This window comes from Aulostomus chinensis, chromosome 21, assembly GCF_037954235.1.
Source record: "Aulostomus chinensis isolate RoL2024-O1b breed Wild chromosome 21, RoL_Achi_v1.0, whole genome shotgun sequence".
Lineage (NCBI taxonomy): Eukaryota > Metazoa > Chordata > Actinopteri > Syngnathiformes > Aulostomidae > Aulostomus > Aulostomus chinensis.
The window spans coordinates 5,957,837-5,974,252 of record NC_141340.1 but is presented as its reverse complement, the minus strand read 5'-3'; the positions used below and the strand labels follow the sequence as shown (position 1 = coordinate 5,974,252).

The 16,416-nt window shown below is 43.9% G+C and overlaps 1 protein-coding gene across 12 annotated transcripts in view; it reads left to right on the top strand.

Annotated features, from left to right (window-relative positions):
• The window catches only part of scrib (scribble planar cell polarity protein), a 65,491-nt gene that overhangs the window by 39,037 nt on the left and 10,038 nt on the right, over positions 1-16,416 (top strand). For 6 of the 12 annotated variants that reach the window (XM_086191668.1, XM_086191663.1, XM_086191669.1 and 3 more), the window contains 18 exons: positions 1,418-1,507; positions 1,614-1,691; positions 1,807-2,124; positions 3,989-4,069; positions 5,479-5,727; positions 5,850-5,870; positions 6,184-6,294; positions 6,377-6,553; positions 6,651-6,767; positions 6,895-7,083; positions 7,176-7,295; positions 8,083-8,139; positions 8,720-8,776; positions 9,394-9,474; positions 13,710-13,781; positions 14,556-14,609; positions 15,085-15,207; positions 16,357-16,407. In XM_086191668.1, the coding sequence (XP_086047794.1) occupies positions 1,418-1,507; positions 1,614-1,691; positions 1,807-2,124; positions 3,989-4,069; positions 5,479-5,727; positions 5,850-5,870; positions 6,184-6,294; positions 6,377-6,553; positions 6,651-6,767; positions 6,895-7,083; positions 7,176-7,295; positions 8,083-8,139; positions 8,720-8,776; positions 9,394-9,474; positions 13,710-13,781; positions 14,556-14,609; positions 15,085-15,207; positions 16,357-16,407 (2,046 nt within the window). Of the gene's footprint in view, positions 1-1,417; positions 1,508-1,613; positions 1,692-1,806; positions 2,125-3,988; positions 4,070-5,478; positions 5,728-5,849; positions 5,871-6,183; positions 6,295-6,376; positions 6,554-6,650; positions 6,768-6,894; positions 7,084-7,175; positions 7,296-8,082; positions 8,140-8,719; positions 8,777-9,393; positions 9,475-12,673; positions 13,085-13,709; positions 13,782-13,933; positions 13,988-14,555; positions 14,610-15,084; positions 15,208-15,881; positions 15,993-16,356; positions 16,408-16,416 lie in introns of all 12 variants that reach the window. The other 6 variants (XM_086191673.1, XM_086191675.1, XM_086191674.1 and 3 more) reach the window with 5 other exon arrangements.

The following is a 16,416-nucleotide window of genomic DNA, read 5'->3' as shown; positions in this document are numbered from 1 at the left end:
AAATATGTTTCATTTGAACATTTCTGACAAGAGCAAAAGATGTAATGGCACCTTTTAAATACCAAGAAAGTCCGAACTAGGCAGAGTTGTGCAACTGAATACCATTTCTCAACTTTTTCCTAACAAAGTACACTTGTTTGAGCTCTTGACTTAAGCGCCATTAAATACGTCATCCCTACACACACGTTGAAATTCTGCACATACCAACTTTGTAGAATTATACAATGACAGCATTTTTTTCTGGCAGCTGTGCTGCTGGAGCAGAACTTTGGCATTGGTATGGAAATACGAGTCCTAGACAAGTCCAGCATCATGTTCTGCCACACGTCGCCTCTGCTACCTTCTGTCTGCTTCTGCTGCTTTGCTCCTTTTCCTCCCTCATCAACGCTGTGTTGCCCTGAATTGAACAGACTGGTTTGCACTGGGATGTGTCCATCAGCAGCAAGTTGTTTTGTTTTTTTTGGGATACAGGTTTACCGAAACGGTTTGTAACTCAGCTGGAAAACCTGCAGAGCACCCCCAGATGGATGAACTCCTTGATAGTATTTATCAAGTATCACTGTCTGTTTTGCACAGGGATGGAAAAGTCATACTTGACATTTTCTGAATTGTTTTGTTTGTAAAAAATGATTCTTTCAAGTATTTAAAAAAAAGAAACATTATATTTCTTCTCTGCCTTTGAGCAATGACACATTTAAAGATTCATTCCATGTCATTACAAGAAACGTTGGAGCGAGAACACGTCAACAATCTTTTCTGCATCCGACACACATCTCGTTTGTCACTGTTGATATTTTCTGTTCTACTTTCCCCTCATTCTCCTTCATCTCCCCTTCTGCATGGCTTGCAAGTATACAGAATATACATTTAAAAATTAAGTGTTTACCTCACATTTTTAAGCCCATTTAATACAAACACAATAAGCATCTAATTGGACCTCTCATCTATGAGCCCTCCAAAGAATTTCCAAAAGTGTGTTTATTTACTGTGAATCTGAAGTCTAATTCCAATAAAGTGGTTGAGGAGTAATGATTTGGATACAGCTTCATTATTATTGGACTGTTTTGCTTTGAATTTACTTTAAAAAGAAAACAGCAACTCAATTTTACCTAAATTCACCAGAATCAAAAACAAGCTCAACCCTCCACTTTAACTGACTTTAGGCTCCAGTCGAGTGTTTCTCCCTCCGTGGGTGACTAAAGTCACAGTTTAAAGTCGACGCCACCTTCTGGCAGATTGAGGGAGGTTGACCTCAACCTCTATCATTTCAGATGTAAAAATGAAAGAAGCTGTCAACTCCAGAATTAAGAGCAGAATAGTTACATTACAGGCTGACCTCCATCATATTCTGCCCAGAGCTCAGTGGTGTTAAGCTGGTTTCACTTCTAGTTCTGACTCCCTCCTCCTCAACTTCTAGCACACGCTGACCATCCTGAGACAAACTGGCGGCTTGGGTATCAGCATCGCTGGAGGGAAAGGATCCACTCCTTACAAGGGAGATGATGAGGTTGGTTGGTTTGTTTGTTTGTTTGTTTTTCTACAATATGTATATGTTTGAGAAATCAGAAGCTGTACATGATTTCACAATTCACTTTTTTTGTTTGTGTTCTCAGGGAATCTTCATCTCACGAGTATCTGAGGAGGGTCCTGCAGCAAGAGCTGGAGTCAAAGTGGGGGACAAACTTTTAGTGGTACTGACCAATGTTTATCAACTTTGGATTTTGTCTGTCTTTCTCTATGTTCTGCTTTAGGATTGTAAATTTAAGTAACGGCAATATTAAAGCAGTGTCACTATCATTGGTTTAGGTCAATGGAGTAGACCTTCATGAAGCAGAGCATCACTCGGCGGTGGAAGCTCTCCGTAGCTCTGGTGCTGCAGTTTCCATGACGGTACTGCGCGAGCGAATGGTGGAACCCGAGAACGCCATTACCACCACACCACTCAGGCCGGAGGACGACTACTTCCCACGAGAGAGACGCAGCAGCGGTCTTGCCTTCAACATGGAGCCCAGTCTCAGCGGGCCTCAGCAGCGACTCTCCACCTGTCTGATACGCAACGACAAGGGACTGGGATTCAGCATCGCAGGGGGAAAAGGCTCCACGCCCTACCGCACAGGAGACACAGTGAGACTCATTTCTGGTTGGCAGGATTTATTTTTGAGTGCTGGATAGTTAATATGGCAACAGGTAATATAAAAGGTAGTCCTTTTCCAGTAACATGATTATTTATGCAGCCAGTAGTTTACAAACTTTATGGGGAGCCTTTGAAGTCCATCTTCCACCACTTAAACTGTTCAGGGTCTGGGGGGGGGGGGGGGGGGTAGCTGTTACTCATCCCAGCAGCCTTCGGGTGAGAGGTGGGGTTCACCCTGGACGGGTCACCAGTCCATTTTTTTTTAATGATAAAAGCCCAACATAAACGTGTATTTTGTAACACAAGTAAGTTTGAAGGAAGCTAAAGCTAACGTGAGCAGAGCCAGCTAGCAATGGCTGCAGCTGCGGCCACTGATGTTGGACTAAGCGGGATGCTTAACGAGTTATCAGTTGGATTTTATTTGTAGGCTACAATCTTTGTCCTGTGACCTGATTCATGCATACAACCTTCAAAGGTATGTTCCTGGTATTACTCACTGGACTTCAGAAATAGTAGTATCATGACGTATGGACGGAGATGCAGCCCTCAATGATTGTTGCTGTGTGTCTACTGGATGTGTAGATTAGCCACTGTTTGCTGGCCATTTCTGCATCACAGGGCAATGAATGTCAGAATTGTATTCCATTTGTCTACCTGACAAATTTGTCTATCTGAAGAGAGCTACATGAGAATGAGAACAGAGGAATTATTTTCATCCCAACTCTATTTGTGTCAGGTGTGGCTGTGAAGTTGAGAAGTTTGTTGTCGGGGCGTTCGCTGTAGCGGCCTCAGTCGCAGAGAGCTGTCTTTTAACAGCATCTATTCTAGCCACAGCGTTTACAGTCATCACCAAGGAAACAGAGATATGAATAGCGAGCCCCTGACACCTGATAGGTTCTCTGTGACTGGAAAGGGGTGAGTTGTATATCTGGGCCAATGCACAGGCCTGTGTGCAGTACTCCGCTTGAAACTCACGCAGCTGAAGAAGGCCACACTGAGGGAAGTACACATAAACGTATGATTTAGGCCGGTCTCCTCGTAAGTCTGGCCCGTCTTTAGAAATGGCTGCTCGTTTGTTTGTTGATCTCAGGAGGCGGTGCAGCAGACTTTGCTCATGCATGTGTTTACATATTTTGAACCAGGCTCAGTTTTGTTTGCATTTCTTATTTTATTTAGTTACAGATTCTCTAAACTGTTTGAGCAAAAGGTAGCAGAATCAGCTGTAATATAAACCAGGGTTTGTTTTCGTGTTTTAACGTACATTAAAATGAGTGAGATTGTTAGTGAAACCAAAGGAGGAATTCTATTTTTGGCTCAGATCCTCAGTGGGATATCACGTACTGACTGAGTGATAACTCCTCTAACATAGAAATCCTCACAGTTTACACAGTGATGCATTACAGCATTGCACCCTGTTGCACTCAAACTTTTACTACTAGGGCTGTTGGTTTTGGAGCAGAACCGCAACTGTCGTAAGTTGTCATGAGGTTAGTGGGAAGGCTAAAAGTTGTTCTTCATTTGTACTATTAAAAAAACAACAACAACGAAAAACTCAAATTTACATGTGTTATTTCTGGGGTTTGTGCCCAGCAAGCATCTTCCCTTATGTTTGGAGAAAATATTTTTTGTGATATCAATACAAGTGTCTTCATCTTAAATTCAACCCCTGTGGTACAGATATTTTAAATATAGTTAATTCTCTCCCCCTGGTAACCACTGTCAATGATTTACAGCAATATTTGTTTTTATACTTAAGCATTTAATTCATCTGTCTTTCTTCACAACATAACAAGGTAGCGAATTATTTTGGTGTGAATTCTTGACATGTGACGCATGTATTTTTATGTTTTCCAGGGAATCTACATCTCTCGTATCGCCGAAGGTGGAGCAGCACACAGAGACAGCACGCTACGAGTAGGCGACAGGGTCATCTCTGTGAGTACTGCGCCTCCTCATTTCCGTCTTTGCATCTGTTGCTGGATTTCATCAAAACTTCCCTCTCTTTACTATTTTTACATGTAATTTAAGATACTGTTGCTCTATAACTACAGTGTATCCTGACGTATCAATGTTATTGTTGTCCGGAGGTATAAAGTCCTCCAACCATTTTTTAACCCTCGGTCCGTCCTGGGATTAGAATTTGTAACATCTACTTAATGAGACGCTTGCGTTCTTACTTTCACAGCTAGGTTTTTTTGGTTTACAAAGTCTTGTCGCTCTCTGCTCATCTCAGCCTAAGCTCGCATTTGCTGCCGTCTGTTGCATGTTTTCATCTCTGCAGCTTTATTCTTGTAAATCTGCTGATTGATACTGAGGTCTGTGCCACTGCTCGCTAATAACCTGCAATCACATCTGTTTGATCAAGTCGTGCTCTCTGGAAATCACTCTGAAATATCCTCCTCGCTGCTCCTCCCTCCTCTCTGGGTTCACTTTTCCTCCTTCTGCTGCAGTTCTTCTCTTTTTTGTCTGTCTCTAGATTTCCAGCCTTTTTCTGTCACTGTCGCTCTCTGCATGCTCACTATTGCATTAACTGCACCTTCTTGTCTATTTGGTGGTGGGGATGGTGGTGGGGTTGGAGGGGGCTGAGCCTTTCACCCCGCTGACATGGTAGACAGGTGGGTTACCATAGCAGTGGCTGCGGGAGCACTCAGCCAGTGGTAAGAGCCGATACTGTCGGGTCAGCGCTGACCTCTGCTTGTCACTAAAGAACCAGTTTTTTAGACTGCGCATGCCTCGATTTAATTCTGAAAATTAATGTTAACAAGCTAATCACCATGCAGGTTTTTTTTTGTATCGAGGTGTAGTTGTCTAAGAACCTCCCTGCTTGCCTATGTTGACTTAAGATCAGATTTTTTTTTGGAGACGCCACAACCTCCACTTGTGTTTTTAAGTAAATAAAGGCAAGAAGTGGTAAATTACAACACTTAAAAGCAGTTGCACAAGCATTAATAAGCTGAGCTCAGCTTTGTAGGAAGGAAATGTTTTCTGCTTGCTCGTAGCTTTTCTCCTTCAGGGAAACTTAAGTTGCCTGCAGCGCCCCGCTTTTACCTCTCCCTCTTCCTCTCTTTCCTTGTTACTCTGTATAGGTGTTGGGATTATCTCCAAATAACAACCAATAACACCATGGTGCACTCTTGACATCTGGGTGAAGGGTATTAATTTGCAAATAGATTTGAGGATGTAAAATCACAAGAAAGATGGCTGTTGGCAGCATGAAGTTTCTAGCATACATTTGTCCTTTAATGTTCATTATGCCCGTATGCTAATGGCTAATGTGGCCCATTGTAATTGGGAAAGTCCTGGTGGGCTGACACCCTCCGTGGTTCGTTTTACTGTCAATCCAGATCAATGGTGTAGACATGACAGAGGCCAGACATGACCAGGCAGTAGCGCTCCTTACCGGCACCTCCCCCACCATCGCCCTTCTGGTGGAGCGAGACCCAAACGCACCACGGGGCTCTCCAGGTCAATCCCGGGCACGAGCCCACTCTCCTCCACCCCCAGAACCCTCAGACTCTCCAGACCAGGAGGAAGAAGGCCTTAACCTTCATGGAAACCACCTGAGCAGGATGGAAGACGAATATCCCATCGAGGTGCGGCCGCTTGCTTGAAATCAGAACTTTAAGATTTACTGTTGAGGTCATTCTGTAGAACCCTCATTCCAACATTTAGTATTAATATCTCTTCATTTTGCCTGACACTTGCTGCTGTGCAGTTCCAGAGAGGATGGTGCATGGTATGAAGGCCTAATTTTGGTCTACTTTGAAAAATATGTACTGTAGAGTGTAGCCCAGTAGTATCAGCTGTTTAATCTACGAATGAGGATTTTACTCTTCAAGTAGGAGAACCTTCTTAGTCCTCTCAACAAAGCATCTGTGCAGTAGAAAGTGTTCAGTTTGTGTTCCTAGATGCAGATAGATGTAGGAAGTAAAGAGTGCTCTTCTCAGCAGGCTCTCTGTGGTAGAATCTACTTCTGACTCGATGCGTAACTGAGTCACTCTGTTGTATTTTAAGAATCTTGCTGCAATAAATGACCTTTGTACTAACAGGAAGTGACCCTGGTGAAGTCAGGCGGCCCTCTCGGCCTCAGCATCGTAGGAGGCAGCGACCACGCCAGTCACCCGTTTGGCATCAATGAGCCTGGGGTGTTCATCTCCAAGGTAGAACTTGGTTGTCCGGCTACTTATTGTCATTCAAATGTCTGCTTTTGCTTCACAAACTATGTTACTGTCCCATCATCAGGTGATCCCCCACGGTCTGGCCTGTCAAAGTGGATTGCGGGTAGGGGATAGAATTTTGGAGGTGAATGCCATCGACCTGCGTCACGCCACACACCAGGAGGCGGTAAAAGCCCTGTTGGCCAACAAGCAGGAGATTCGTATGTTAGTGCGTAGGGACCCATCACCACCCGGGATGCAGGTGAGGTATCCCACAGAAATAGGGTCTATATAATCCATATCATCGAGGTAACAAGTTATATTAGTTTAGTTTATGTAATTTTTGTATTTTGTGGTAGGAAATCGTGATCCACAAGCAGCCTGGGGAGAAGCTTGGGATCAGTATCCGTGGAGGAGCCAAAGGTCATGCTGGAAACCCCTTTGACCCCACAGATGAGGGCATCTTCATATCTAAGGTAATGAGACTCCACACAGGACCAGTAATTTATAATTCAGTAAGTTGAAGTATCCAAATGGTTTCCACATATAAAGCAAAAGCCAAAGAACTCCAGTTAAATTATTATTGTCACACTTGATACTCAGGTGAGCTCCAGCGGGGCAGCTGCCCGAGACGGCCGACTACAGGTCGGCATGCGTATCCTTGAGGTTAACAACCACAGCCTGCTGGGGATGACGCACACAGAGGCGGTGCGAGTGCTTCGGGCCATCGGTGACTCCTTAGTCATGTTGGTGTGTGACGGCTTTGACCCCCAAAATGTGGCAACTGTGGAGGTGAGAACAAGGCAAATAAAGTGATGAGGATCTGTTTAACTACAAGGTTGAAAGTTTTTTGATTCCTCAAACCTGCATGTGTCTGTTTACAGGCGTCTCCTGGCATCATCGCAAACCCGTTTGCAGCAGGCATTGTCCGTAAGAACAGCATGGAGAGCATCTCTTCTATAGACAGAGACCTGAGTCCAGAGGAGATGGACATAATACAGAAGGTACACTCACTAACAAGGCTGTCCTAAAAAATACTTCAATTTGATCAAAAATGATCTTAGATATGATTTTGACGGTGTATGAATAATGTAGAGGATTAGGACAGTTCTTCTGTTTTCAACTTTTTTGCTAGTATGGCTTTTAATTAATTCTTGAATTTTATTCAAAGTGGTCTTAAACAATCTTAAATTTACAGTGTAAACCTGCAGGGACACAAAGGACATTCTGACAATATTATTAGCAATAATGGAAATAATCAGAATTGGTCTCCACGATGGACAGTAAAATCTCCAGCCCATTTCTACTCTTTCTACTCTACACCAGGGTGTCGGTGTCACGCAACTGTTTCATGTGCGAGTCATCCACATACCAGGAATTCGTTTGGTGAATCTGAAATGGCAGCAGCTAAGTCAACACATGAATCAAATGTTTTGTTCAGCGATTCTGTCCCACCAACACTGTGCTACCACAGCAATTTGGTGTTAGCAGGTGGAGTTTTTAACAGCAGTGGAGTTTCATTCGCTCCAATCATGCACCAGAGCACTCGAAAGCACCAGATTAGCTAGATTAGCTTTTGGGACACTGCCCATACTGAAGGAATGTATGGGCCTGTCGATTGATCAAATGCTTGATTCTGTAGTTCCTTGACACAGTGTTTACTTAGCTTTTGTCCGAACATTTACACGTGGAAATAGCATCTATTTGAGTTGGCAGCTTCTGCCTAAAGCTCACAGGATGAACGGTAGCCGTTCGGTGGGATTGTAAGGATGTTGAATCTTCCTTCCCCAGGAGTCTGAGATGGTGAGAGAGACATCACAGTGGGAGAAAGAGGAGATGGAGAAAGTGGTGAGTGAAGCTGAAAATCCACTACACTTTTAGTTAAAGCAGAAGGTAAAATTTTATCAGCCTTTAGCTCGCAATACACCGAGGCAAGAAAACAACACTTTTGCTCTTAACAGCTTAGAAAAATGCCAACAACTAGTCAGCGTCATACTGCAGCGTGGAGCAGCTTTAGATGCTCGGGTCTGTCTGTTACCGGGTGAATGAAGCTTCCCGTCTGCACCCTGTGTGGATATTGTGTTTGACAGAGCTATTCCTGCAATGTCCCACCTTGCATGCTTTTTTTTTCTGCTCCCATAGCGAATGAATAGAGTACTTTTTAACTTGTGTGGATTCTATACTTTCTTTCCCCTCTGTTTTTTTTTTCTCTCATCTCTCCTTTACCCTTTTGGCGTGTTTGGTGTGACACAAAATCATCCCATCTCCATACCATTTTCTCTCCACTGTTGTGTTTTTCCTCCACTTTACCCCCCTGTAATACTGTGGCCCATCACCATCACTTCGCCCCTCACCGCATTTACTTGTGTGGCTGTGTGGTTGGGTGTCTTCCCCTCTGTGCTCTCCTCCCCTTCCTTTCTTGGTGAAGGAGCGAATGCGCTTGGAGCGAGAGGAGGCAACTCGCCTGCTAGAAGAGGAGACTGAGGTGAGAAACTCCTCAACGGCAGGACCTCAGACACCGCTTCCGTCTGGGAAAAATGGGGGTTTATCACAAATACCACAGCACTGCCTCCATGAGAGTTTGTCATCTTACTCTTCCCCGCTTTTCATCAGATTTCAAGATGTGTATACCGTTGTTGAGCCATGTGCATAGACCTACTTCAAATGACTTCATGACAATTGTTATTGAATGAAAAGCCAATTTAGAGGAATCCACCTGTTGGACAGTCTAGATGAAAGTAGGCATTCAAATAAAAAGGCATCCTGATATTTTTTTTTTTAAAGGAGGAACTATATTGGTGAGGATCTTTTATTTACAAGGACGAAACTGGTTTCAGATGGTAAAGAAAGTTCCCAGAAGTGCATGTTTGCTTTACCGGCTTTCCAGCATAGCATACGTTACACCAAAAAAAATAAAAATAAAAAACTGATTATTATTTTTTATCTATTAATGTCAGAGTTGATGTAACAGGAGCAGGTTCCTACAATTACATACATTGGTCTCTATTAGCAAAAACATTTTTACTCTTAATAGATGTTTGTTGTTTCGTAAACTTCAGCTTAGACCTTCTTTCACCTCCATTTCTCTTTATTCTCTTTTAGAACATTGGCACTGGACCTCTAAAACTTGACTATAAAACCCTGGCTGCGCTGCCCACCACCAGCCTGCAGAAGGTCAACAGGGTGAGTCTCTATTTATGTTTTAATATCTTCCAGCAGTGGTAAAATATTCCCCTTTAAAAAACAAAACAAAAAACCAACAACCTGTCAGCTCATGCATCATGTTTGTCCCGCTTCTTAAACATCTTTGAAAAAGAGTCCCGTCCACTCACTGAGAACGAGATGACCTATGAGTTGTAAACAGTATTTTTGTGCAAGCTATGTTTGAAACGGCCTTCATCGCTTAAAACAGACACCTCACGCAATCCTTTGCTGACCAGTTGCTCCTCCAGGAGCAGGATTTTTAACCTCTGCCCATGTGTGTAGCCTCAAGTCAACATGTCTGACTGCCAGGCTCACACTCCCCGTGGCTTCTTGGCCACATCTATGCAACATATCAAGTCAGCGTGGGGTAAGTGTGTCTTCTATCAATTAAGAAGAGCAGATGTGACCATTAGTTCCTTGGATTAACTTGAGGAGGATCAAGAGGACTGTAGAACGCGCCGTGTGAAGGCCTGACCGATCTGGAGGGAACGTCACTGGATGGAGAACTAAAGGAAAACATCCAACTCTGGCAGACACACAACTACAAGTATAAATGCAGTAGAGAAGCAGGTGATGAAATGAAATGAAACCTGGCCAATTCAAGAGCTCTGTCCCGAGTCAAGCGTCCAAAGCTTGATCATTTCAAAAAGAAAAGTCTGTGTGAGACGGGGTGGGGGGAGAGACAGCTGCCCGCTATCAACCAGCCTCCCCTCAGCGATATTTTAAACCTGCATCTGGTTTTGAATTGGATGGAGACTCTTGAGTGGGTGGGGTGCTGGACAGTTGGGGTGGGTGTCTTCTGAGAGGAACAGTGTCCCTTTGAGTTGTTGAAGGACTTACTTTAAGTTGGACGTACAGGACAGTCCTGCCAACATCCTACAGTGAGTATAAAGATGTCTGGGGTATAATTGTTGTTTTTTTTTTTTCTCTTCTCTGACATTTTCTTTTTGTATTTTTTTCTCTTCTTCTGTCTACTATTTGCTCCTTGTTTAAATCCAAAGATTTTATGATTCTGATTTCATTGAAATCACATTCATTGTAGAATTATTCGAGAAATTGTCAACCAAAGCATGTAACTATCCTTTCTATGCATTTTTAATCCTCTTTAACTCGGGAAAAATCATTTATTAACGAATAGCAAATGTTATATGCTACTGTGAAATGCACACACACATATTTTTTCCAATGGATCTACAATAGGAGACACTCTCAGGTCTACTTGTAGATCTCAGGCCAGTTATAGAGAACGGAACCTACGTAACACAGGCAGCTGTCCTGGCTTGCTGGATTTGCCGGTTTAACACTCACAGTGCTGCTTAAAATGTATCTGGAGCATTAAGTCTACCTGTAATAATTTATATTAGTTTTAGTTAAAATATTTTAAACGTCTCGATGAAAATGATGGGGACTTTTGGACTGATAGTTTAAAAAAATAAACTAAAAGCTCGTTTTGGTAAAGAGCTTGTGCTTGACTAATTTATCATTTGTTCTATCATGAGGTGTTAAAACATGTAATTCACCACCAACAAACTCAAAAACGTATTTATTGCTCTCGTATGAATATAAATTTCTCTGGTTTCTTTGACACACATTTCTCCCCTCTAGCTGAGTGTGTTTGCACGCTGGCTGTCCTTTCACACGCCTGAACCCCCAGCTGTCCCTCACAGTGGGTGTCAGTGCCAAAAGGGCACTCATTCACATTCCATCCCACTGACCCTCATTGCGCCGCAGACTCTTATAGTCAGCATGTAGAGCCGCGTCACTGCTTCACAACACTTGAATTCTTTGTCCAGCTATCACAGTCATCACCACTCATGTCAAGGGCACATCCAATGAATACTAAAAGTTGTCGTTGGTAACTTTGACTGTGTTAAAAGAAAAAATTTTCCAATGTATCAGGTCTGTTAAACGTTGCATACTTTCCTCCTGAGCGCCATGACATCAGCAGGCTTTCCGTTAAGTACAGTTGAAGGAGCCTGAATGTCTCCCTGCTCTGATAATATGGTTATTTAAGGCAGTTGTCCGAGCGCTCTGGGTCGCAGAAATGTGACCATTACTCTCGTAACACGTAGCCAGTTAACATCCCAGTGAGCAACTTATCTAATGTGCTTCAGGCAAAATTTAGTGCCGTGAGTAACTCTCTTCAGCAGCTGGAGGCTTTCCTGTCAAACGTGTATTTATAGAACCACATTGTAAGACCCGCTGAGGGGGACGTCCCTCAACTTGATTTTTTTTTTTTTAATTATGTTGATTAGATATTTTGATTAGTAGATTTCAGAGGTTAATGCGACAAGCTGAATAGATAACGAGTTAATTTGTTTCAGTTTGAACCCTGTGTTTTACCGTCTGCAGATAAAACGCAGCTTTTGTTGATCTTTTTTTGGTTTCCTCAGTGCACTTGTAACTTTAAATGACAATTCCAGTTTATCACAGCTTTATATTTTTTTTGCGGGGTTAATTAATTCTCTATTATGAAAATGTTTCACCCGTCAAACACAACGTTGAGGTTTAGAAATTTGATGACATCACTGTAAAGAACTTAGACTTTAACAACTTCAAATACACAGAGATATTATTTGATAACCTTAGTGTCGTGGTCGCTTTGTTACAGGGGTGTTTGGAGATCATTGCAATTTGATGGTGGAAACAATGACTAACAGTAGACTGGCGAAGGAATCCTGAACCTGGGAACATGTTAGTGTTGTTGAACGTCCAGCTTCCTTGTCTCAAAATGCAACTTTTATTTTTATTAACATTTCAGTGTTTTGTTCTCTGGTATGAAAATACACCAGCAAGTACAGCGCATCGTAAAGCTATTTGGGATAAAAATGGTCTAGTTCATAGCATAACGTTAGCTTTGTGCTTTTAACAGATGCATTTATGCTTCAGGGAACATAAAAGTTTAGCTCAGTGCAGTGTAAAAAAACCAAAAATGTATATGCGTTTGGTTGAACACAACTATGGTGATGCTAGCTTCTGTGTTAGCCTACAAACACAGGTTATCCCTGCAGCGCTCTAATTACAGAAACCCCGAGGTACCATTCAAACTTGTTAAAATTCATTTTATTCAGTTACCACTACCAAAGAAGCCATTTTGTATTCATTGACTCTCTCTGTCCTTCCAATCATTCTTTTATTTTGTTCACTACATTTTTCCTCCCTCTTTCCTTCTGTTCAGTTCTCTACTTCTGTAAGTCTGACTTCTCCCATGGAGGCCCCCCTGCAGGCCCAGTACGGAGCCCCATTAGAGCCGCTGGGCTTCAGCTTAGGCCACCCCGCACACCCCCTCAGCCCCACGGACCCCGTGTCCCCCCCCAGTCTAAACACAGAACATGACTTTCTACACGGAGCTCAGCTCTCTCCTAATGGAACCGCCAGCAGTGACGGTGTTGGGTCGACGATGGATTCAACATTTGTACCTGAAGAGGAGGAATGCCTGGTGGACTCTCAGCCCATCTGCTTCAAAGAAAACCCTTTTTTGGTGGCCAATCGCAAAGGAAAAGGCCTCCCTCCAGAGGCGCAGATCCTGTCAGGGCCGCCTGTAGGCTACGGAAAACAAGGCCAACTGCAACCCTGGTTGTTCAGCAAGGCAAGCCACCTGCCTGAGTGTGGTTTAGAGGCAGCATGGTGTGTTAATATATGCACAGTTTGACGGTTTTCTCACGGGGTTCCCTTCAACTGAATCACAGTATTTTGTATCCTGAATAAAATTATATTTTCTTTTAATACTGAAATTGTCTGGAACTTGTTGCGACTCAGTCTCTGTTTACCAAAGCGCCATGCAGTCTTTCACATGTTGGCCTATATTGGAAACACAGCCTCAACTACTCCTGTCCATGTTACTTTTCTAGAAGGATCTATGGAGGGGAGATAACGCTTATCTAGGTTGAATTTGTTACACTCAGTATAACAACCAGTTGAACTGGTGCATGTTTTGCTGTGAGCGAAAAGCTTGCAGCAGCTCATGAGGTATTTGGGGACATAGTCAGGATCGGTTGGAATGTTTGTTTCAACAGCTGCGGGTGAGGGAAGAATTATGGTCCGCAGGTCTTTCAGAAAAGTGCATGTCATGACCAGCAAATGTGGCTGAATGTAGTGGAAGACCAGCTGACTGCAAGACTAACAAGTGAAATTTTGTGGTGCCGTTTCATTGTAACCTCACTTCCCTGCTTCCTTCAGTGAAAGTTGTTAAGTTTGCATTTTGTCTCTTCCAGGCACCGTCTTCTGATTACACTCGGACAGACAGCCCCATTAGAGAAGCACCTTACTCTCCCACCATCCAGCCGGTGAGCAGCCAGAACTCCCTCCACCCCTCCCCATTACTCACCATCTGCTCTCATATCACCTCTTAACTTTTATTTTCTCCTTTTCCATGAGTCACCTCCACATTGAAAACTAAAGCAGATTTCACAGTTTCGACCTTTCCTCCCACCCTTAGCCCAGCCACCACTCTTCCAACAGCTCCCTGTGTACTGGCAGGGAGACCCGCTTCGTAAGTGGGTCTCACGGCCCTCTGCTCTGGCCTGAATATTATTTTTAAGCATATGTGCCCTTTGCTCTAAGGCCTGTATCTGTTAGTAAAAAAAAAATCTAGTTTAGCTTTGGTGTCTGCTATATTCTAGCACTGAAAGCATGTGACTGCTGGCCAGCTGATTACTGATGCTTTGCCTTACGCAAGCTGGATGTCTGTACGTTGTCCTTCATGTCTCTACTTACAGTTCATGTTCTGGTTGAAAATCAACACTTCCATGAGCTAAGTTTTAAATTGCTAATGTTCTTTTATCTTTTTTTTTTTTTTTTTTTTTTTACACTGGATGCACGTTATTAGAAAAATTACGATCAAAAAATAAAGCACAGGTCTACAAGTGGTTATTAAAGCAGCTGGAGGCAAACCTGGTGTCGCACTGTTTGATGGCGTCTAAACTAGCCTGCCGTGGCCATAGAGAACCCCAAGTGTGGCATCCGTGTGTGCTGACTGTTGAATCCCGGTTGGAAGCCACTCGTCCATGCATTTTTTGTTACCATTCCTTATTTAACTATATAAACATATATTTTTACAGGCAAACGTTCATTACACCTCCACCCCCACTGGCAAGGACAGCACATCATCATCAGTGAGTGTCCAACGGAGCTCCGAAGTGAGCTGTGGAAGCAAATGAGTGGGACTAAGTTATATTCCTGAGCATGGCTGAATCCAGCCTGAAATCTGGAGAATTGAACACACGTAAAATGCAAATGCATATAAATGCAAAATATATTCATATTAAGATCTGATGATTTGGTCATAACTCATCCCACCAAACATTTTGAGTTGCAGTCATTCCAAGTTTGATGTTTTCTTGATCGTCTAACAGGTCAGGAGAGAATGATTACCTGCACACTGGATTTGTTTGCTTACATCATTCCGACCTTGTTCTGCTTGAAGAAGTCCTTTTTGTGGGTCTGAACTTTGCAAGCAAGCAAAAAAAGTGTTGGGAGTTGTTGACCCAGTGTGCAGTTGTAATTCTCTCCTGATTTCCCTTCATGATTTTCTTCTGCTCCTGGTTGCACGCGACTTCATCTCTAACAGGTCACTTGCTTCCTCTGCAGACGCGACCAGGTGCCATCCACCCAGTTGGGCGCGTGCGGCCAAGTACCTCGCCGGCCACACCTGACGGCCACAGTCCCAACCCCTTCCAGCATGGCCCCTCCCCCTTCAACTCCCAGACCTCTGTAAGACCCCTCACCTCCACGTAGGGCTGTTCTCAACCCAATCTCAGCTCTGTGCCGCCTGCACCTTCACAGAACTCACCTCAGGTCTAATAGCAGTAGAGCAGCGATGCAGAGAATTATGGCACAAGAACGATTTCTTTTTCAGTGAGACTAGAACCAAATCGAGGTGTGCAGGTGCTGCTATCAGGGACACCCAGGTGGTTATCTCTGACTGTGCCTGCGAAAGGAGCAACCTGTCCAACTCTGAGCTCCCAACTCATTTCTCATAACTGCAGCTTTTTTTTTCTTCTTTTTTTTTTTCTTTTGTCAAGCAACAAAACCAAATTGATAAATACTGGAAAAAAAAACCCTCCAAATTCTGTTCATGTCTCCCTGACTATTATCACAAAGGTGCTCATACAGAAAAAATTTGTCATGGCTTTAAACTTTCCAAGCCCTACTGTCTGTCTTTCTCTGGCATACTCTCCCCCTCCGTCTCTCACATGAACCAGCCGTCATGCTGCTCACCTGTTCTCCTCCAGCTCTGCTGGCTTCAACTTGCTGTTTTTTCATAGTCCAACCTCTCCTTCGTGTCTCTTGTTTGTCTGTCCTCCCCAACTCCTCCTCTTCTTCCCCATGGCTCCTTGACAACATCAACCTCCCCCAACCCTCCATGCCCCCTCCCCTCCCTGCAGCCTCGCGCCCCCTCCCCTACCTCGCCCGATGAGTTCCCCATGAATGTCAAGCAGGCATACAAGGCGTTTGCCGCCGTGCCTCGCTCTCTAGCAGTGCTGGAGCCGCCGCAGGTAGGCCGTGCTGCCCAGACTCGCCTGGGTCAAAACAACAGAGCATGCTGTGCTAATTGGTTGGTCTTGCCTCCCCCCCACCCCCTCCTGACTGGAGCAGGCTGTCCTGAACAACGCTTGCACCATGTCGGGGGGGCTGTGACGTGCTGTGACGTGTGGAATGCGTTCATCGGTTTTGTACCCAAGTGGCATCATCTGTCATTCTGGCGTTGACTCTCAATTCATTCGTCCATCCATGTGTGGCTCATGTACTAAAATTCCATCCTCTTGTTAGCTGCTAATGAGTCTGCCTGCTCCATGTCTCTGTCTTAGTCCTAATTCAGGGTCCTCTTCACTTCACTAACTGCTTATTTCTGCCCACCAGGACTTGTATGGCGTGAGGAACAATTTCCACCCAAAGCAACCTTCTCCAGAGGTGAGTACA